The following is a 14,969-nucleotide window of genomic DNA, read 5'->3' on the forward strand; positions in this document are numbered from 1 at the left end:
ACAATCTAGATCTTTTTTGTATAGAAAAAAAATGTGGAAAAATTCAGAATTACTTTTTAATGTCATTATTATATTATTATAAAATAGTTTTTAATTCTTAAGAACTTCATATAATCCTTTTTTCGGAGAAATTTGAGAATAAAATTTCGCTTATATCAAAAAGATCCAGATTGCAGTCGGAGAGTTAAATAAAAATATGAAATTTCTCTTCTCTCAATTCTTGACTTACGTGATATCGGGATTTAAGATGCTCGAAATGCTCGCTTAATTGTTTTCAACAGCGTATGAAAAACATTTCTTACTTCTGCATTCATGTCATAATTACACATAGTATACGTATCCGTGTGGGTTGCATTGCGTGCGATATAATCTAGGCTTTTGTTAATTGTTATATATTTATTAGACGGAAGCAGAATGTGCGGTATGCGTTTCGCGAGGCACATTTGCTGTTGAGAAAAAAGAAAATAAAATGCTTGAATGTTCTTTCGCTCGCAATCTTTAGAAATAAGGAGAAAGTCTCACGAGACACGCGCTGTGAGAAAGAAATCGATCGATACATTGTGCGTTCGTTCGTTCGTTCGCCTGAGAAATTCTCATTCATTGTACGTTGTCGTGACCTTGACTATCACTTCCTCTCGACGTTTTATTCCCGACATCACGACGCGACGGGGCTGTGAATAATCGTGTGTTTCTCGTTTGCAGGATTACTCTGCACGCGGGTCGTGTTGACCTTTGCTGGATAATAAATAATTGCTGGTTAATAAAATCCACTTTAGTAGATATTTTTCCTGTTTTTTTGCATATCATGCACGTTTCACATCAAGTTTTAATTGATCGTTTTTTTTTTTGCAGGTTTATATTAAAATATAAAATTAATTTATAGATTAACAATTGTCGAGTGTTAAATACTGAATTCTGAAATGTTCAGTTTTTTAAAGTCTTGTAAAATAAACATTTTTGATTGATTCTTTTATAAAAATTTAGTTTTTGCAAGACCTAACGAACGCAGTAAATATGTTGGCACATGGTAAATAAATGCAAAATAAATACGAAGGTAAAATAAATGTAAAAAAAATACACGGTAGTATAAAATAAATACGAAGTTGAGTAATATCTTTCAAACGCAATATGTTGCTTATCGAATAATGTTTAGTAGTCATGACTAACGCATCAATTTAGCTATGTATTCCTACGTTTTACAGACTTGCATTCTCATGAAATCCAATTTTCCATAATCATACAGGATGTTCAGTAGTCACGAAGACTTGTATACTTCAATAAATGTTAAATAGAGACATATGGCAAAGGAAAGATCTAGAGCCATTAGAGAAAATTTCGCAAAAGCCTTTATGTCATCGTCGCAACTTATATAACATGAAGTCTATAATATCATAAATAGGTATCATATCTTAAGTATACATTTCTGCTAAAATTGGCGATAGGTATACGCGATAAAAATTATAGCCGTGCCGTTACGGCTCGTGTGCTAATCCGCAGAATACATTTGCATGTGAGTGCAGTTAACCTTTAGCAAGTAGCCGCTGCATGTGGATTTCTACCTGAAAAGGCTTAAGTCTAGAAAGTCTCGCATGCAAGACTTAACCATATTGTTTTTAATCGATTTTACTTTTATAAATATTTATAATTTCACGAATTTCTCAAATTTCTTAAATTTTGATTCTAAACGTCGCATATCAAATTATTATAAATTTCAACAAAATTTATAATAATTCAATTTCACAAAATTGTTACAATTATATTGTTGCAATAATTATATTTTTATTTTGTTTTTATTTTGTGAAAATGATTTGACTTGCATTTCAGAGATTAAGTTGTAATTAAATAATAATTAATTAAAAAATATATTTCTCAGATTAACATTCTGTTATTGGGTTAAAAATAATATTACTGAAAAGTAATTCGAAAAAAGCAAAGTATTATTATTGTATATTTGTACATTGAATTTGTACCTTTATAACAAAGTAAGAGTACAGTTTTTCTTTTTTATATTTATTCAAATAAAAATATTAAGTCACATTATAAAATAATAAATATTGAAGTAAATATCTTACGAAACATATAAAATTGAAGTATATATTTCTTTCAAACTTTCGTTTCGCTTTCTTCTGTTCCCCGCTTTTCATCTCTTTGGCTCATAATTAGACGGTTGACTGCGATAATTAATAGTGATTGCGAACATACGAGGCAGACCTTTGCAGAAAGAGCTTTCGAGTTTACAAAGTCCAATGCGCTTGTTAATTGGCGCTGCTCTTAATTGCATCATAGCTTCCCAGAACGACACTTGTTAGATAAAGTGTTCGCTCTTCTCTGTTCTTATAAAATAAATCCCTCAGTGATGACAGTGATTGAATCTAAAAATCGATAACATCATTCAACAAGATTTAATTTCTCTCTAGAGATAACAAAAATAGAGATAACAAAAATTAAATGATTTTAAATTATTATTGATCCTTAATTTTAAAAATCATTAACTATTTGCATTAGTGAATTTGATAATACAAACATTTTATTTGTTATCATTCAAGATTAAAACAATCAATGTTACTATCTTGGAATTTCAAAACGTAAAGACGCAAATGAATATATTTAAAAAAATAATTTTTTGTTTCCATCTATAAAAGAACTAAAGCTGATTGTTCCAGCCTCTAAATTGGCATTTCTTATAGCGAATTCGATTGAGCGCACTAGTGCACATTAAAGCCATCGTAAATCACAAAATAACGTAAAGATTTATGCATAAACATAAAAATCGATTAAATCCTGAAATACTCAATACATTTTATTGTATTATTATAGATAAAATATGTATTTTATAATTCGAAATATTTGCATTTTACTTTTATACTCAAATTAAATCAGTGTACAACAGCTTTAATATGCATCAGTGCGCACTAGTTCTATTAATCGAATTCGCCATTAGTATCTTGATTAACTCATCGATTTAATTCACATCTTCATCAAGATTATGATTTCAGAAATTTTATCTACGGCAGCCCTTAGTCTTATCTTGATGTCTTGTTTTCGAATAAAGGCGACTGACTTTCATTTCATTTAATTTTCCTTTTGTACAGATCGTCCTTATACGCAGCCTCTTTCACGTGTGGGTGAAAAGGTGCGAAACATGTTTCACATTACGCATGCAGCGCTCAAGGAAGCATTAATCACTTGCCGCTACAATATAATTACCGTTCGTGCTTTCTCTCCGCGGTCGTAAACACAATGGCGTGTAATGCGTAGAAAACACGCAAGGCCGAAGCTTTCCAGACAATAAGAATTATTCAAATGAATCGGCGCGAGTGACCAAACAGTGTCCGATCTTCCTATCGATTGATTCGCTAGCTTGTCTGTATTGCATTCGCTTCCACATTTACTTCTTTTTCTTTCGTGTGTGCGTCTATTGAGAAGGAAAAAAAATATTGAATAGAATATGGATCTCATCGATCATCTTGATTTTTATAGGTTTTTTTCTAAAAATTATGATTAATGAATTTCTTGTAATAATAAGACATAATACATAGAGTATAAGATATTTGAACTTGTAAACGTATAATTGGAATGATCAAGTATCGTTGTACCATAAATATATTGCTTAAACGTTTATTCTTATATCACTTCCTTATTTCGAAAGTGATACAACATAAAAAATTAATAGCAAATTTGTTGAATTCACTAGTGCATATTAAAACCATTGTATACTGATTTAATCTGAGTAAAACTGAGATGCAAATATTTTGAATTATAAAATACTAATATTTTATCTAACAGCACATTAAAGTATATTTCGCGATTTAACTAATTTCTATATTTCTATTAAACACATATTTTTTACGTTTGTGTACGACGTTTTTAAAGTGCATCAGTACACACTGAATGCATTCAAACGAATTCACTATAAATTTTACAGAAAAGTGGGAAGGGGGGAGAGGCAAAACCATTTTTCAACTGGACAGAAAATTATTGACTAATAAAATAATATTGTGTAATATTTTTTTATCAATTTTGTTTCACAATCTTTAAAAACCGCTCTTTTTTTAATTTGACGATTTTGATGATTTTTCTAATAAACTATCTTTTAGGATTATTTTTTATGAAGTTTAGTTAGTTTAGGTATTTGGTGATATAAGGTTTTGCAGAATTGGCAAAACTGGAAATCGGGGAAATGTCAAAGAAATTAAAAACGATTAAGAAAATCAAGGAAAAGTTAGAAAATTTTGTAAATTTAGAAAATAAAAATTCTTGATTTTAAGAAGTTTAATATGCATATCTAACAGTTTTAGAGAATATTATTAACATAATAATTAAATGCAAATAGTGTTATCAATATTAACAGTTAAATCAAGATGAAAATACAAAAAATTTCAAAATTATTGAAAAGACAAAAATAAATCATGAAATGATGAAGAATTTTTTTGGTAATCCTGGTAATGTTTATTTAATGTATACTCATTTGTGGTTACTCGAAAATCATGTTTTTTTTAGTTATGTCACTTTTGAAGTAAGGAAGCAAAATTTGACTTCTACGAAGAATGGAAATTGGGGTGTCTGGTGGATTTTTTTGCAAATGCAATGTGTCTCGTTACAAATGAATCGTTCCTTACACGCGCAGAATCAAGCAAGATTAATTACTCACATTCGCAATTTCGTCGCAATTTGCGATGAAATAAATGAAGGAATAAATGGAAGCCACTTCATGTCGCATATTAATGATAATTTATTCGACATTAAAATTAGAAGATCTTTAGCCTCACGTGGAGAAAACCGGTGAAGCGTTTCGATTGCGATGACCGACTTATATAAATTTCAAGTACTTTTATTTATTCGCTGACAGTATCGCAGCGTCATGATCATGATACTAATTATTTTCTCGTTACAATCATCCTTCGATATTTTAATTGAAAAGTAATCTCTGCTCGATTTAATATAAAATATTGAAAAACAGATGACTCTTATAAATAATTTTGCTAAAAAAAGATTGATTGTAAATCGATTGAACTTTCCACTTTTAACTAAAGATATGTTACTAGAAGTATCCTATATATTTTACGTAGAAAAAAACTCGTGAAACATGTTCTATAAAAAAAAAAACGGCGTGAAAGGTTTTTAAATAGTGAAAATTAGAGAAATACTTAAGTAAAAGATTGGACATTGTAAAAAAGTATATAAAATTACTTAAAAATAATGTGTAGAAATTTATAATAAATTGGAAATTGTATATTTTTACAAAAATTAATATACTTGTTTTTATATAATTGCAAATATATCTTTATATTAAACGGAAAATTACAATAATAGTAATAATACATTTTATAGTTTCTACCTACGTAAATGTATAATATAAATTTTTGTTATATAATGAATATTATATAATGATAATACGTATATCACATGTATTATATTTGCATTTTATGTTTATATATTGTATATCAATAACATAGTTTTAAAAAAATTCATTGACGAATTAATATATAATCTATAATTTAACTTCAATTTATTTTTGCTAATTATTTAACTATAAAAAATTACTATAAAAAATTTTTTGTAAATTGTGACTTTACACGTGTTTATATAAATAATGTAAATACACACTTTTAATAGCGAAACCCAAAATTATCCTCGATTATTCATTATAACTGTAATTTTTCAAGTAATCTTTTTACAGTGTATATTTAGTCCGTTATATTTTTTAGGACCTGCTTAAGATAGAACGAGATATTCATGCATTTCATTCTATCTTATATCTATCTCTTTTATCTTAAACATCTTTCTGAATGATGTGATGAATCAATCAAAAGTTGTCTAAAAACTGATTGGTATCCAATCTCTTATTCAAATATCTGTAACGAGAACAAGTGTGACGAGAATTAAACGAATGTGTGACATATTTTTCGATCGAGTAATTTTAAAAAACAAAAATTGTCGGCATCAAACAGCGCTCTCTTTTACGTTCTCCATCCTTTTGTCGCAAAGCAACCAATGACTCGCGATCGTTCTGTTTACAACGGATTCATACTTTTCCATCTCTTTCGTATTCGTCACCGTTTGGACGCAACCCAACTGTAAGTCAAGCCAAGACATTGTCAAGGAATCCTGGCCAGATTCCCCTCGGATATTATTCTCGACTTTTTAACTCCCAAAAATTTCATCTCGTACGATGATGCCGGCTGCGAGAGAGAGAGAGAGAGAGAGAGAGAGAGAGAGAGAGAGAGAGAGACTCTCTTTCTTTTTTTTCTTTTGTTTAATATTAATCAGGTACGTTTCTCTTTTCTCTTTCGTTTCCCATTTCATGTCTCGATTTCATCACTTTTTTGTATTTCATCTCCGGCCGACTTCCTTTTCGAGTTGAGACGAAATTCGAGATGAACGGTAAAATGTGCGAGTGCTGGAATGTAAAAGAGTGCATTACACCTTTCAACGCTGCGAAGATTGACTGCAGGAGTAAGTTGATGTAATCCAGTAGTTCTTTCTCTCGACATCTCTTGGATTCTTGGAAGATGCTTTCGTACCGTTGCGAAATATCGCATCGAATTCTTTTATATACGAGCGAGAACATACGTAAATACGTAAATGCAAGATTGCTTTAGCGTTATCGCTGTAAAAATTTATGTTTGCGTTTCTTGCGAATTTGTGGGAGCGATTCTTTAATTAGAAGTGCTGATGATACCAAGGCAGATAATTAACTTTTTTAGTACCTGTAACATAACACATCTGATATACAGTACATATATTTTAACAACATAAAAGATTTTATAGTACGTACAGTAACACGTACATATTTTATCAATGTAAAAATTTTGTAACAAGTCTTCGATAGATAGATATCTGTATTAGTTATGCAGAAAGTAATTTCTCGATCAAATTGATTGAAATTTTTATATTTTATATTTTGTAGGTTACAATATATTAATTAAAAGTTTAGACAAAATCATAAAAATTGAAAGAAATTTGCAAAAAATGAAAGTATTTGAAAATTATTATTTTGCGTCTAATCGAACTGAAAAATATTTGTATCTACTAAACTCATTCAATTCATTTTTTTATAACGTACTTTAATACTTTTATTCATAGAATAATATGAGATGAGTCAAATAAAGAAAGCATAAAATTGTTTCTAAAAAAATATGTAGTTTGCAAATATGTATATTGCAAATTATATTTTTTGCAATACATAATTTTTTAAAAAGTAAATATTTTCTTTATAGGTACGTATCAATTGATTCATCTCATTATTTTATGCGCGCATAAAAGTATTGCAGTGCAGTTACCAAAAAATGAATAATTTAGTAGATAAAAATACTTTTCAATACGATTACATTCAAAATAGCAATTTTTTAATAATGCTAAAATCTGTCCTTTTTTTGATTAGCTGAAGAAACTTTTGATTAGCATTTTATAATTTACAGAATATCTCAATTTCAGTCAATTTGATCGAATCATTTTTTCCATATAAATAGTGCAGAGTCCTTTTATAATTATAATTTCCTTCACGAAATTGGTAATATCTCTTCAATAAACGTTTTATATGTTTATCCATTAAGTAATTCCATAGACCCGATTTCTCAATTTATTGTAACATAATACAAAAATTTCTATGAGAGAAATTGAATCCTTTCAGTAATATTTCCACAAAGTCGTTTTTTGTCGGGCAGTCTACGACATTCTGCGATAATCAAAACTGCTATGTGCGAAGCTGCGGTGATCGCATTCATTAAGCAATTACGCGCGGCAACTTTCAAGGCTAATAAAGGAATTGCGGCCCGTATGTCCATTTTCGTTGAATGATGCCGCGAGCAACATGAACCGGCGTCTTTACGAGCTCATCTTACGCCGGCCAGATGCCACAGTTTCATTAATAAGTTTCTCTTTCGCGAGAATATCGCTCCGGTGTTCTCTTGTGCGTGTTAGTCGCATCATGTGAAAACGGGGCGATAAAAATCTTCGTTTCGTTGGCGATGAGAAACGCATCTGTCGCCGTCATCTTTGAGTACTTAAGCGATTTGCCAGTACCTGATGTAAAGGATGTACAATAAAATAGAAATATTTGATCAAGCCGAAGAAAAATCGATTTTTTATATTTGTGCTGATAATAAATGAATTTAATAACAAGACAATCTCATTTCTAACTTATTATTAATAACAAGTTCGATTAATATTTTCGATTAATATTTAATTTTTTAAATAACTTTTATTTAGGATTTAATTCTCGAGCACTTAAAATTACAAGAAAAAAATAAACGATGTAATAATAATAATAAATATTGATAATGTAATCATTTCTCATATATTGTATATATTTAAAGAAGAAGATTTGCCTGCGTGTTATCGTTGTCATCAAAATATTAAATGACATTGATATATCCTGTACTCGTATCAATTTCACAAGAAATATATAAATGTTTTGCACTATCATGATGAAATTAGTTCAATGCATTAAGGTCATTCTTAGAAGATAAAGATACAACTCTATGAATTATGTAGAGCGATCAGATCTCTGTCTTAATCGTGATTTAATAAAAGTGATTTAATAAAAGTCGAAATAAAAATTTTACAACCTGTAATTAACTTTAGGATATATAAACACAGTACAGTATGATTTACAATTGCTCATAACTAAAATATATGCAAAATCACTACTAAGTTACGCATAATTTTATTTTTTTATTATAATATTATCTATCTATATCAAAAATATTCTAAATTTTAACAGATTTTTTTCTTAGCTTGATTCTTATTTTTATATTAATTTGATAACAAAAATGAATTCTATATAAGATTTTAATAGAATTTTTGTGGAATGTCTCGAAATAACTCAACACATTAGCCGAAGCAGAACAACGCTCTTGCATTTATGACCTGGGCAAAATTTGTAACGCAAAGAATCTGTACGGTTACGTATGCAGCTGTCGTATCATCTAACGTCAATAATACCGCCACGCAATGGCACGGTAATATGTCACTAACCTCCATGTTTGTTTCGTTTTTCCAGGTTACTCACAAAGTGACGAGTCAGGTGATGGTGCTCAAGATGAATCAGCTGGCGGCGAATAGGCCGAATATGCTCAAGGAAGTCCAACTCATGAACAAGCTTAGCCATCCAAATATACTCAGGTGAGTTGAGGTGCCAGAATTGAATCCAATTCATTTTTGCCGGTGAAATTATATTTCGCGATTGAACAAAATCGCTTGATCGAATTCGATGAGGATGATAAAATAAATTTCTATCCGCTCTGCTTGCCTGCTTAATCCTTGTATTACGAGCAGATGCGTCGACCCTCTTTTATATGAGTTAGTTCAAGCGAGCAAATTCAAGCGAGCAAAATTCAAGAACGGATAGAAAGAAAATGTGCGCGATGTTATGCATTTTGGATAGCATTACTTTCTGATTTTCCGATAAAAATTTAACGATGACAACACTAATCATAAGTCATTACATTTTTTTTATTACACTCTATTATATAATTAATCTTTATATGGATCGGAACAAATAATTTGTGCTTCATTTGTATCCTGTGTCGAAAAATTTTTTACAATTATACGATTCAATAGAGCAAAATTTCAGCTTTAAGAATCTGATTTTTGGATTGCGGTGTAATAATTTTTGACGCAATTAAAATCAAAATATTCCTTTTATTTAATCCGTGAATTCAGTAACAAAAAAATCTTAGGAACATTTTTTAAAAACGATTTTGTAGGAAGAATTTTGAAGTTTTCACGTTAAGAAATTAAAAAATTGTTCACAAGTTTTTTTTAAACACACAACAGATCCACAAAGTGTAAAGAACATTTCCTTCCCATTTTGTTCAGCTTGTTTTCTATGCATGTAAAAAATATTAAACTCATAAAAACTCAAAAAACATAGCAACCTTTCATAAATATAGATTTTACATTTTTAAACCTTTTTTTTAAATTTAAATTTCGTTCTTTTTTAACGAAACTTTTTATAGCTGCTTAATTTTAATTAATGTTTGTAATTTTAATGTTTGTAATATTTATTGTTTATAACTATTTCTACGTATCAGTTTTATTTATATATATATAGTTTCAATATGTTAAGGAAATTATATTTTTTTCCAAGATTGCACTATTTATCATAGTCGGTTTACAGCAAAACTCTCATGCTTGCGCCTCATATTTGTCACGCCTCGTCTTGTCACAAATCAATTTAACCTTCTTTCCGGCATCATGCCAAAATGCTGGCTCAAAATTCTCGTATCAAGTAACTCTATACGATATTATCGAAACACGTAGCGATCATGTACTTGCAATATTTCGTCTTAGTCTACACCAATCCACATTATAGAGTGTTATTTGATTTATTATCCGACGATTATATCTTTGAAATTCCTCTCGCTTGGGAGCTCACTAAAATGGGTAAAAAATTAGAAAAAACGGTATTACTAACTACGCTCGTTACGAATTACGACATAATACGTCGCTTAGCGGTAATAGCGGTTAGCTCGGCACGTTGTATCCGTTGCGAAAATTCTTGCTACATAACAGAAAGCAGAATCTAAAGTGCAGACTGCACAACATTTTTTACTTTATCACTTGTAAAATTAGATATGTAGTCAAATATTGATTTGTGGCTGCTAACAATTGTGTGTACATTATTTTATATTTCGAGACAAGAAAGATATTTTATTTCTTATACACACTAGAAAAAAAACATTTAGTGCTTTTAGTAAAACTGTTTAGTGTTGAGGCATGTTTAACAACCAAATATTTTATTTATATAACAAAATTTAATTCTTTTTGCAAAATAATTTCTCTGCTTTGCAAATAACAAAAATATTTGTTTATACCAATTAACAATTCGTAAAATTTTGGTATATAGAACAAAACATTTTTCCTCGTGATACATTTTTAATTTTAATCGGGATAATATATCGTGATAAATTTTATTTATACATTACAAAAAATAAATATGATATTTCATAAATATGATATTTCGCTTTAGGAGTTTAATTTGCTTGAAAAAGACTGCTTATATATTAAATATTAATTATTTAGTATTTTGAAAATTATTCCAATTTTTATTTTATCTTATTTTTATTTTCGTCAATTGATTTCCAATTTTACATCCAAAAATTTGCTTTCCATCAAATCTGGAATTTCAAACTGTATCTCTGCGAATAATTTGTGCAAAATCCATCACGATAAACATTTAGAAGTCATACTTCGGGAAAAGTTCAAAATATAGAGAGGTTCTTCAGTTTATTTTTTTTTTTTTATTCTTTGGGACCAATACTTACTTCTCAGTTATGACATAATGCGCCGAGTGTTACTAGCGCGACGACGCATTTCAACGGGACGCACCGCGACAACGCATTCCGACGATATAAACGGCTTGGCCCAGATTCGGATACGGTGTTTACTCGTCGCAGACCTAGCGGATCTTATTTCTGGCATTTTCCTCGACGAGGCCTCCGCGAAAACTCTGCGAATCCTCTCAGGATCCTCCGTTTCGCACACCCGGCTGACTCAGCCGTAAAAATAGTTATCATCTTCACTCGCGGCATTTGCCACGTGTATCGTGACACCCGCGCTCGTTGCGTCGTAACCGGGGGTTGCTATAGCGTGATAGCGTTTATACAAACGACTTGCATTAATTTCAGGAAATGTTGACATTGCGCAAAGTGTTCTAAAAAAAGTATCACTATTTTTAAACAGCGCCTGACAACACAATAATATGACATTGACATCTGATCTGTACGTGTTCGATTTACTTCAATTAGACTTAATAATATACAATAAATTTGAGTTATATTTTGAATAAAAATATTTATAAAATGTTCTATTATACAAAACGCTTAAATTACGCGGTTGATCTGAAGTCATTTTTTCCCATGATTTGATAACAAATAATATTATCTTCTATATATATAAGTTAAGCATTATCTTGATGTATCGTTTATCAACAATTATTGCCACATTCAATCTATCAATAATATTATCTTTTATATGTAAGTTAATGAATTATCTCGATGTGTCGTTTATCACGATTATTGTCATATTGAATCTGTCAGTAATTAATATTTATTTTCAAGAAAACAATAGCGTTCCTAGTAGACTGCTTATTACTGCTTATTATAAATGTCATAATATATTTTAATAACATATTATTGTATAACATTATTATTGTATAACATTATTAACACGATATTTTTTAGAGTATCACTGTTATAGTGTGGCATAATATGCCGCATTACTTTCGTGGAATCAGTCGTAATCGGAAAGACCGTAAACATCGGTGTCATAATGTTATACTGTAGTATCGAATATTCAACGGTAGTATCATTAGCAGCATAATTCTTGGAACGACTTTCCGGATTAGACAATCGGCGCGCCATGAGTGACTGAATGAAAACAACCGGAGAATATAGATATCCAAAAATATCTTGCATTTTCGAGAACTCCGCATAATTCTTGCCCCCAATCGATTTGCCGATGCTCTTTACACACGATCTTATGAACGCCCTTTTACGTAATATTTGGCTTACGGAAAATGAATTCGCTTAGCTGTGAAAGAGAAAACGCTGCTCTGGCGCTCAGCTAGTGAATAATGACGCGGCATAGTCAGACACTCGTATCGACTACCGTACACTTGGCATCGGACTTTCAATTTACATGCATCATGCGTACTTCTATTGTAATCAGGGAGTGTATTACAGTTCTTAAAATGAAAATTACAAAAGTAATCGAATTTACTAGAATATTTATAACTTTATTGTGAACAACATCTAATGAATTTGTTCACTTTTGTAATATTTACTTCGTTTCAAGAACCCTAATAATAATTCCTGAAGCAAAATTACTAGAGAACGAATATATATATTGATATAAAGTTTCAGATCTGATGGAAAGCAGGAATGTGTAATTTAAAAAATTGTGCATCGCGATTGCAATATTCCTTAAAATTCGGGATAATATATAACATGTACATATAAAAATTGGAACGCGATATATCGCATTACGATTTTTATGTGTGTATATTATACATTTATTCAACTGCCATTTTTGTCATATTAAAAATCTTCAATAAATTTAGAGCAGTGACAGATGAATAATAAAAAATAATTATTAGAACGCAGCCAATATGAAAGTATTTTTTTTAAATAATAGCATTGAAAAATTCCTAAAAAAATTTGGAATTTTCATAGAAAAACTTCTTCACGAAATTGAAAATTATATATATATCGGTTTTTTATTGCGCGTTAGTCGAATTGTTTGGCTTAAAAGAATTAAAAAACAAGTATAGAATATTAATTACAGACGCGATTTTAAGTCACCTGCGATTTCGCAATTAAAAAGCCAGTTACATATCGCACTGGCTTTTTGATCTGGCTTGTAATATATCGCAAAATCGCACCTCTCTAATGCAGTAGACTTATTCAAATATAAAATGGAAAGTAATTAACAGGAATGTCGAAGAATAATTTTACAACAATAATTTTCAAAACACTAAATAATTGATATTTAATAATAATGTAAATAATTAATGAGAATAGTTTTTTTTTAAATAAATTAAAACAAAAGTAATGAAATATTATATTTGATGTAATATGTAAGATTAGTATTTAGTCAGAAATAAACAAATATGGAGGGCAAAAGAAGAAATACAAAGAGTTGGTCAGAAAAATAAACAGTTTACGCTAGAAGTATCGAAAGGTCATTATTGATTGTTTTTTTTTTTAATTAATATATTTCTCATATAAAAAATTTTGAAATTTTTTGACTTTCTAATAATTATGTATTTGATAAAATACTTGATTTTTTATCACTTTCTTTATTTTCATATAATTTATTCACTTGATCTTTTTAGTGAAATGTTGGTACTTCTAGAGTTAAAAAAGAACAACCCTTACATAAACGTAACAAGAAAAGAAAAAGATTTATGAAGATTATATAGTTATAAGAATAAAAATCATATAATAAGATGAATGAAGAGGTATCGTATATATCAATTTAAAGTGAATCACAGTCTTTTCTAAAAAAATTATAAAAAAGAGATTGACTACAATTATATTTCTCCAACAAATGGCTTCTGTTTTATTCGCATTACGCTTATGTACCTTCGTTTACTTTATCATTTCGACTTTCACCCTTCACAGCTGTATAATCTTTGAAAATCTTTTCCTCTTGTTGCGCATTATGCTAAATTATATTGTGAATTATCAAAAATAATTTATAAAATATTCTATTACACACAAATGCTTAAATTATTCGGTTAATTTGAAGTAATTTTTTTCATATTTGATAAAAACTATACTTATTGTTAGTGTAAAACGTGTATTTAGTCTTAAAAATTCGTTGATGTGACATATAATAATTAATATTTCTACTATGTATCAATTGCGACAAATCTCAGGAAGAGTGAAGAGAGCGACAATTTCTCTTCTTATCTGATCAGCAAAAAATGAATCTAGAGCATCGTGTATGCATATCATCCGTGTTTTATCCGAGAAAAATTCTTCGCCGGAAATTTCTCTTTCAGTCGCGTAGTTTGTTTATCCTCTTCCTTTTTTTTTCCCTGTCGCCTTTGTGGGAGAAACCACGACGATGTGCTCAGCGAGAAACGCCTCGAAATCGGGACGACTCGACGCGACGCAACGCGCGATTTTCTTCTCCTCAGCTCTATCATTTATGCAAGATCTTATCCTAACGATAACGCAAAATGCATTCACCGATTAACTTGCGGGAGAAATGCAAAAAGCGGAGTACTTTTCAGGATATAATCAAGTTGTTTTATCGCAATCTCTGCATCTTTTGGAATAAATTCTCATTTGCGGTTTTGTTATTTATTAAGATAATAAGAGAAAATCGTAAAAACTTACAACATTGTCCTTTATATTGTTTTTTGAAAATTAATTGATTTATAATACAAATTATAATTATGTACAAATTATATAATTATAACTATAAATTTGATTGTTATTTTATCATGTACACTC

General features: G+C 29.7%; 1 protein-coding gene across 1 annotated transcript in view; it reads left to right on the forward strand.

Annotated features, from left to right (window-relative positions):
• Positions 1-14,969, forward strand: part of LOC108686336 — a 43,540-nt gene that overhangs the window by 23,809 nt on the left and 4,762 nt on the right. The window contains exon 3 of the mRNA XM_018191597.1: positions 9,005-9,126. Within this exon, the coding sequence (XP_018047086.1) occupies positions 9,005-9,126 (122 nt within the window). The remainder of the gene's footprint in view (positions 1-9,004; positions 9,127-14,969) is intronic.

The sequence above is a fragment of the Atta colombica genome, unplaced genomic scaffold, assembly GCF_001594045.1.
Source record: "Atta colombica isolate Treedump-2 unplaced genomic scaffold, Acol1.0 scaffold175, whole genome shotgun sequence".
NCBI classification, from domain to species: domain Eukaryota; kingdom Metazoa; phylum Arthropoda; class Insecta; order Hymenoptera; family Formicidae; genus Atta; species Atta colombica.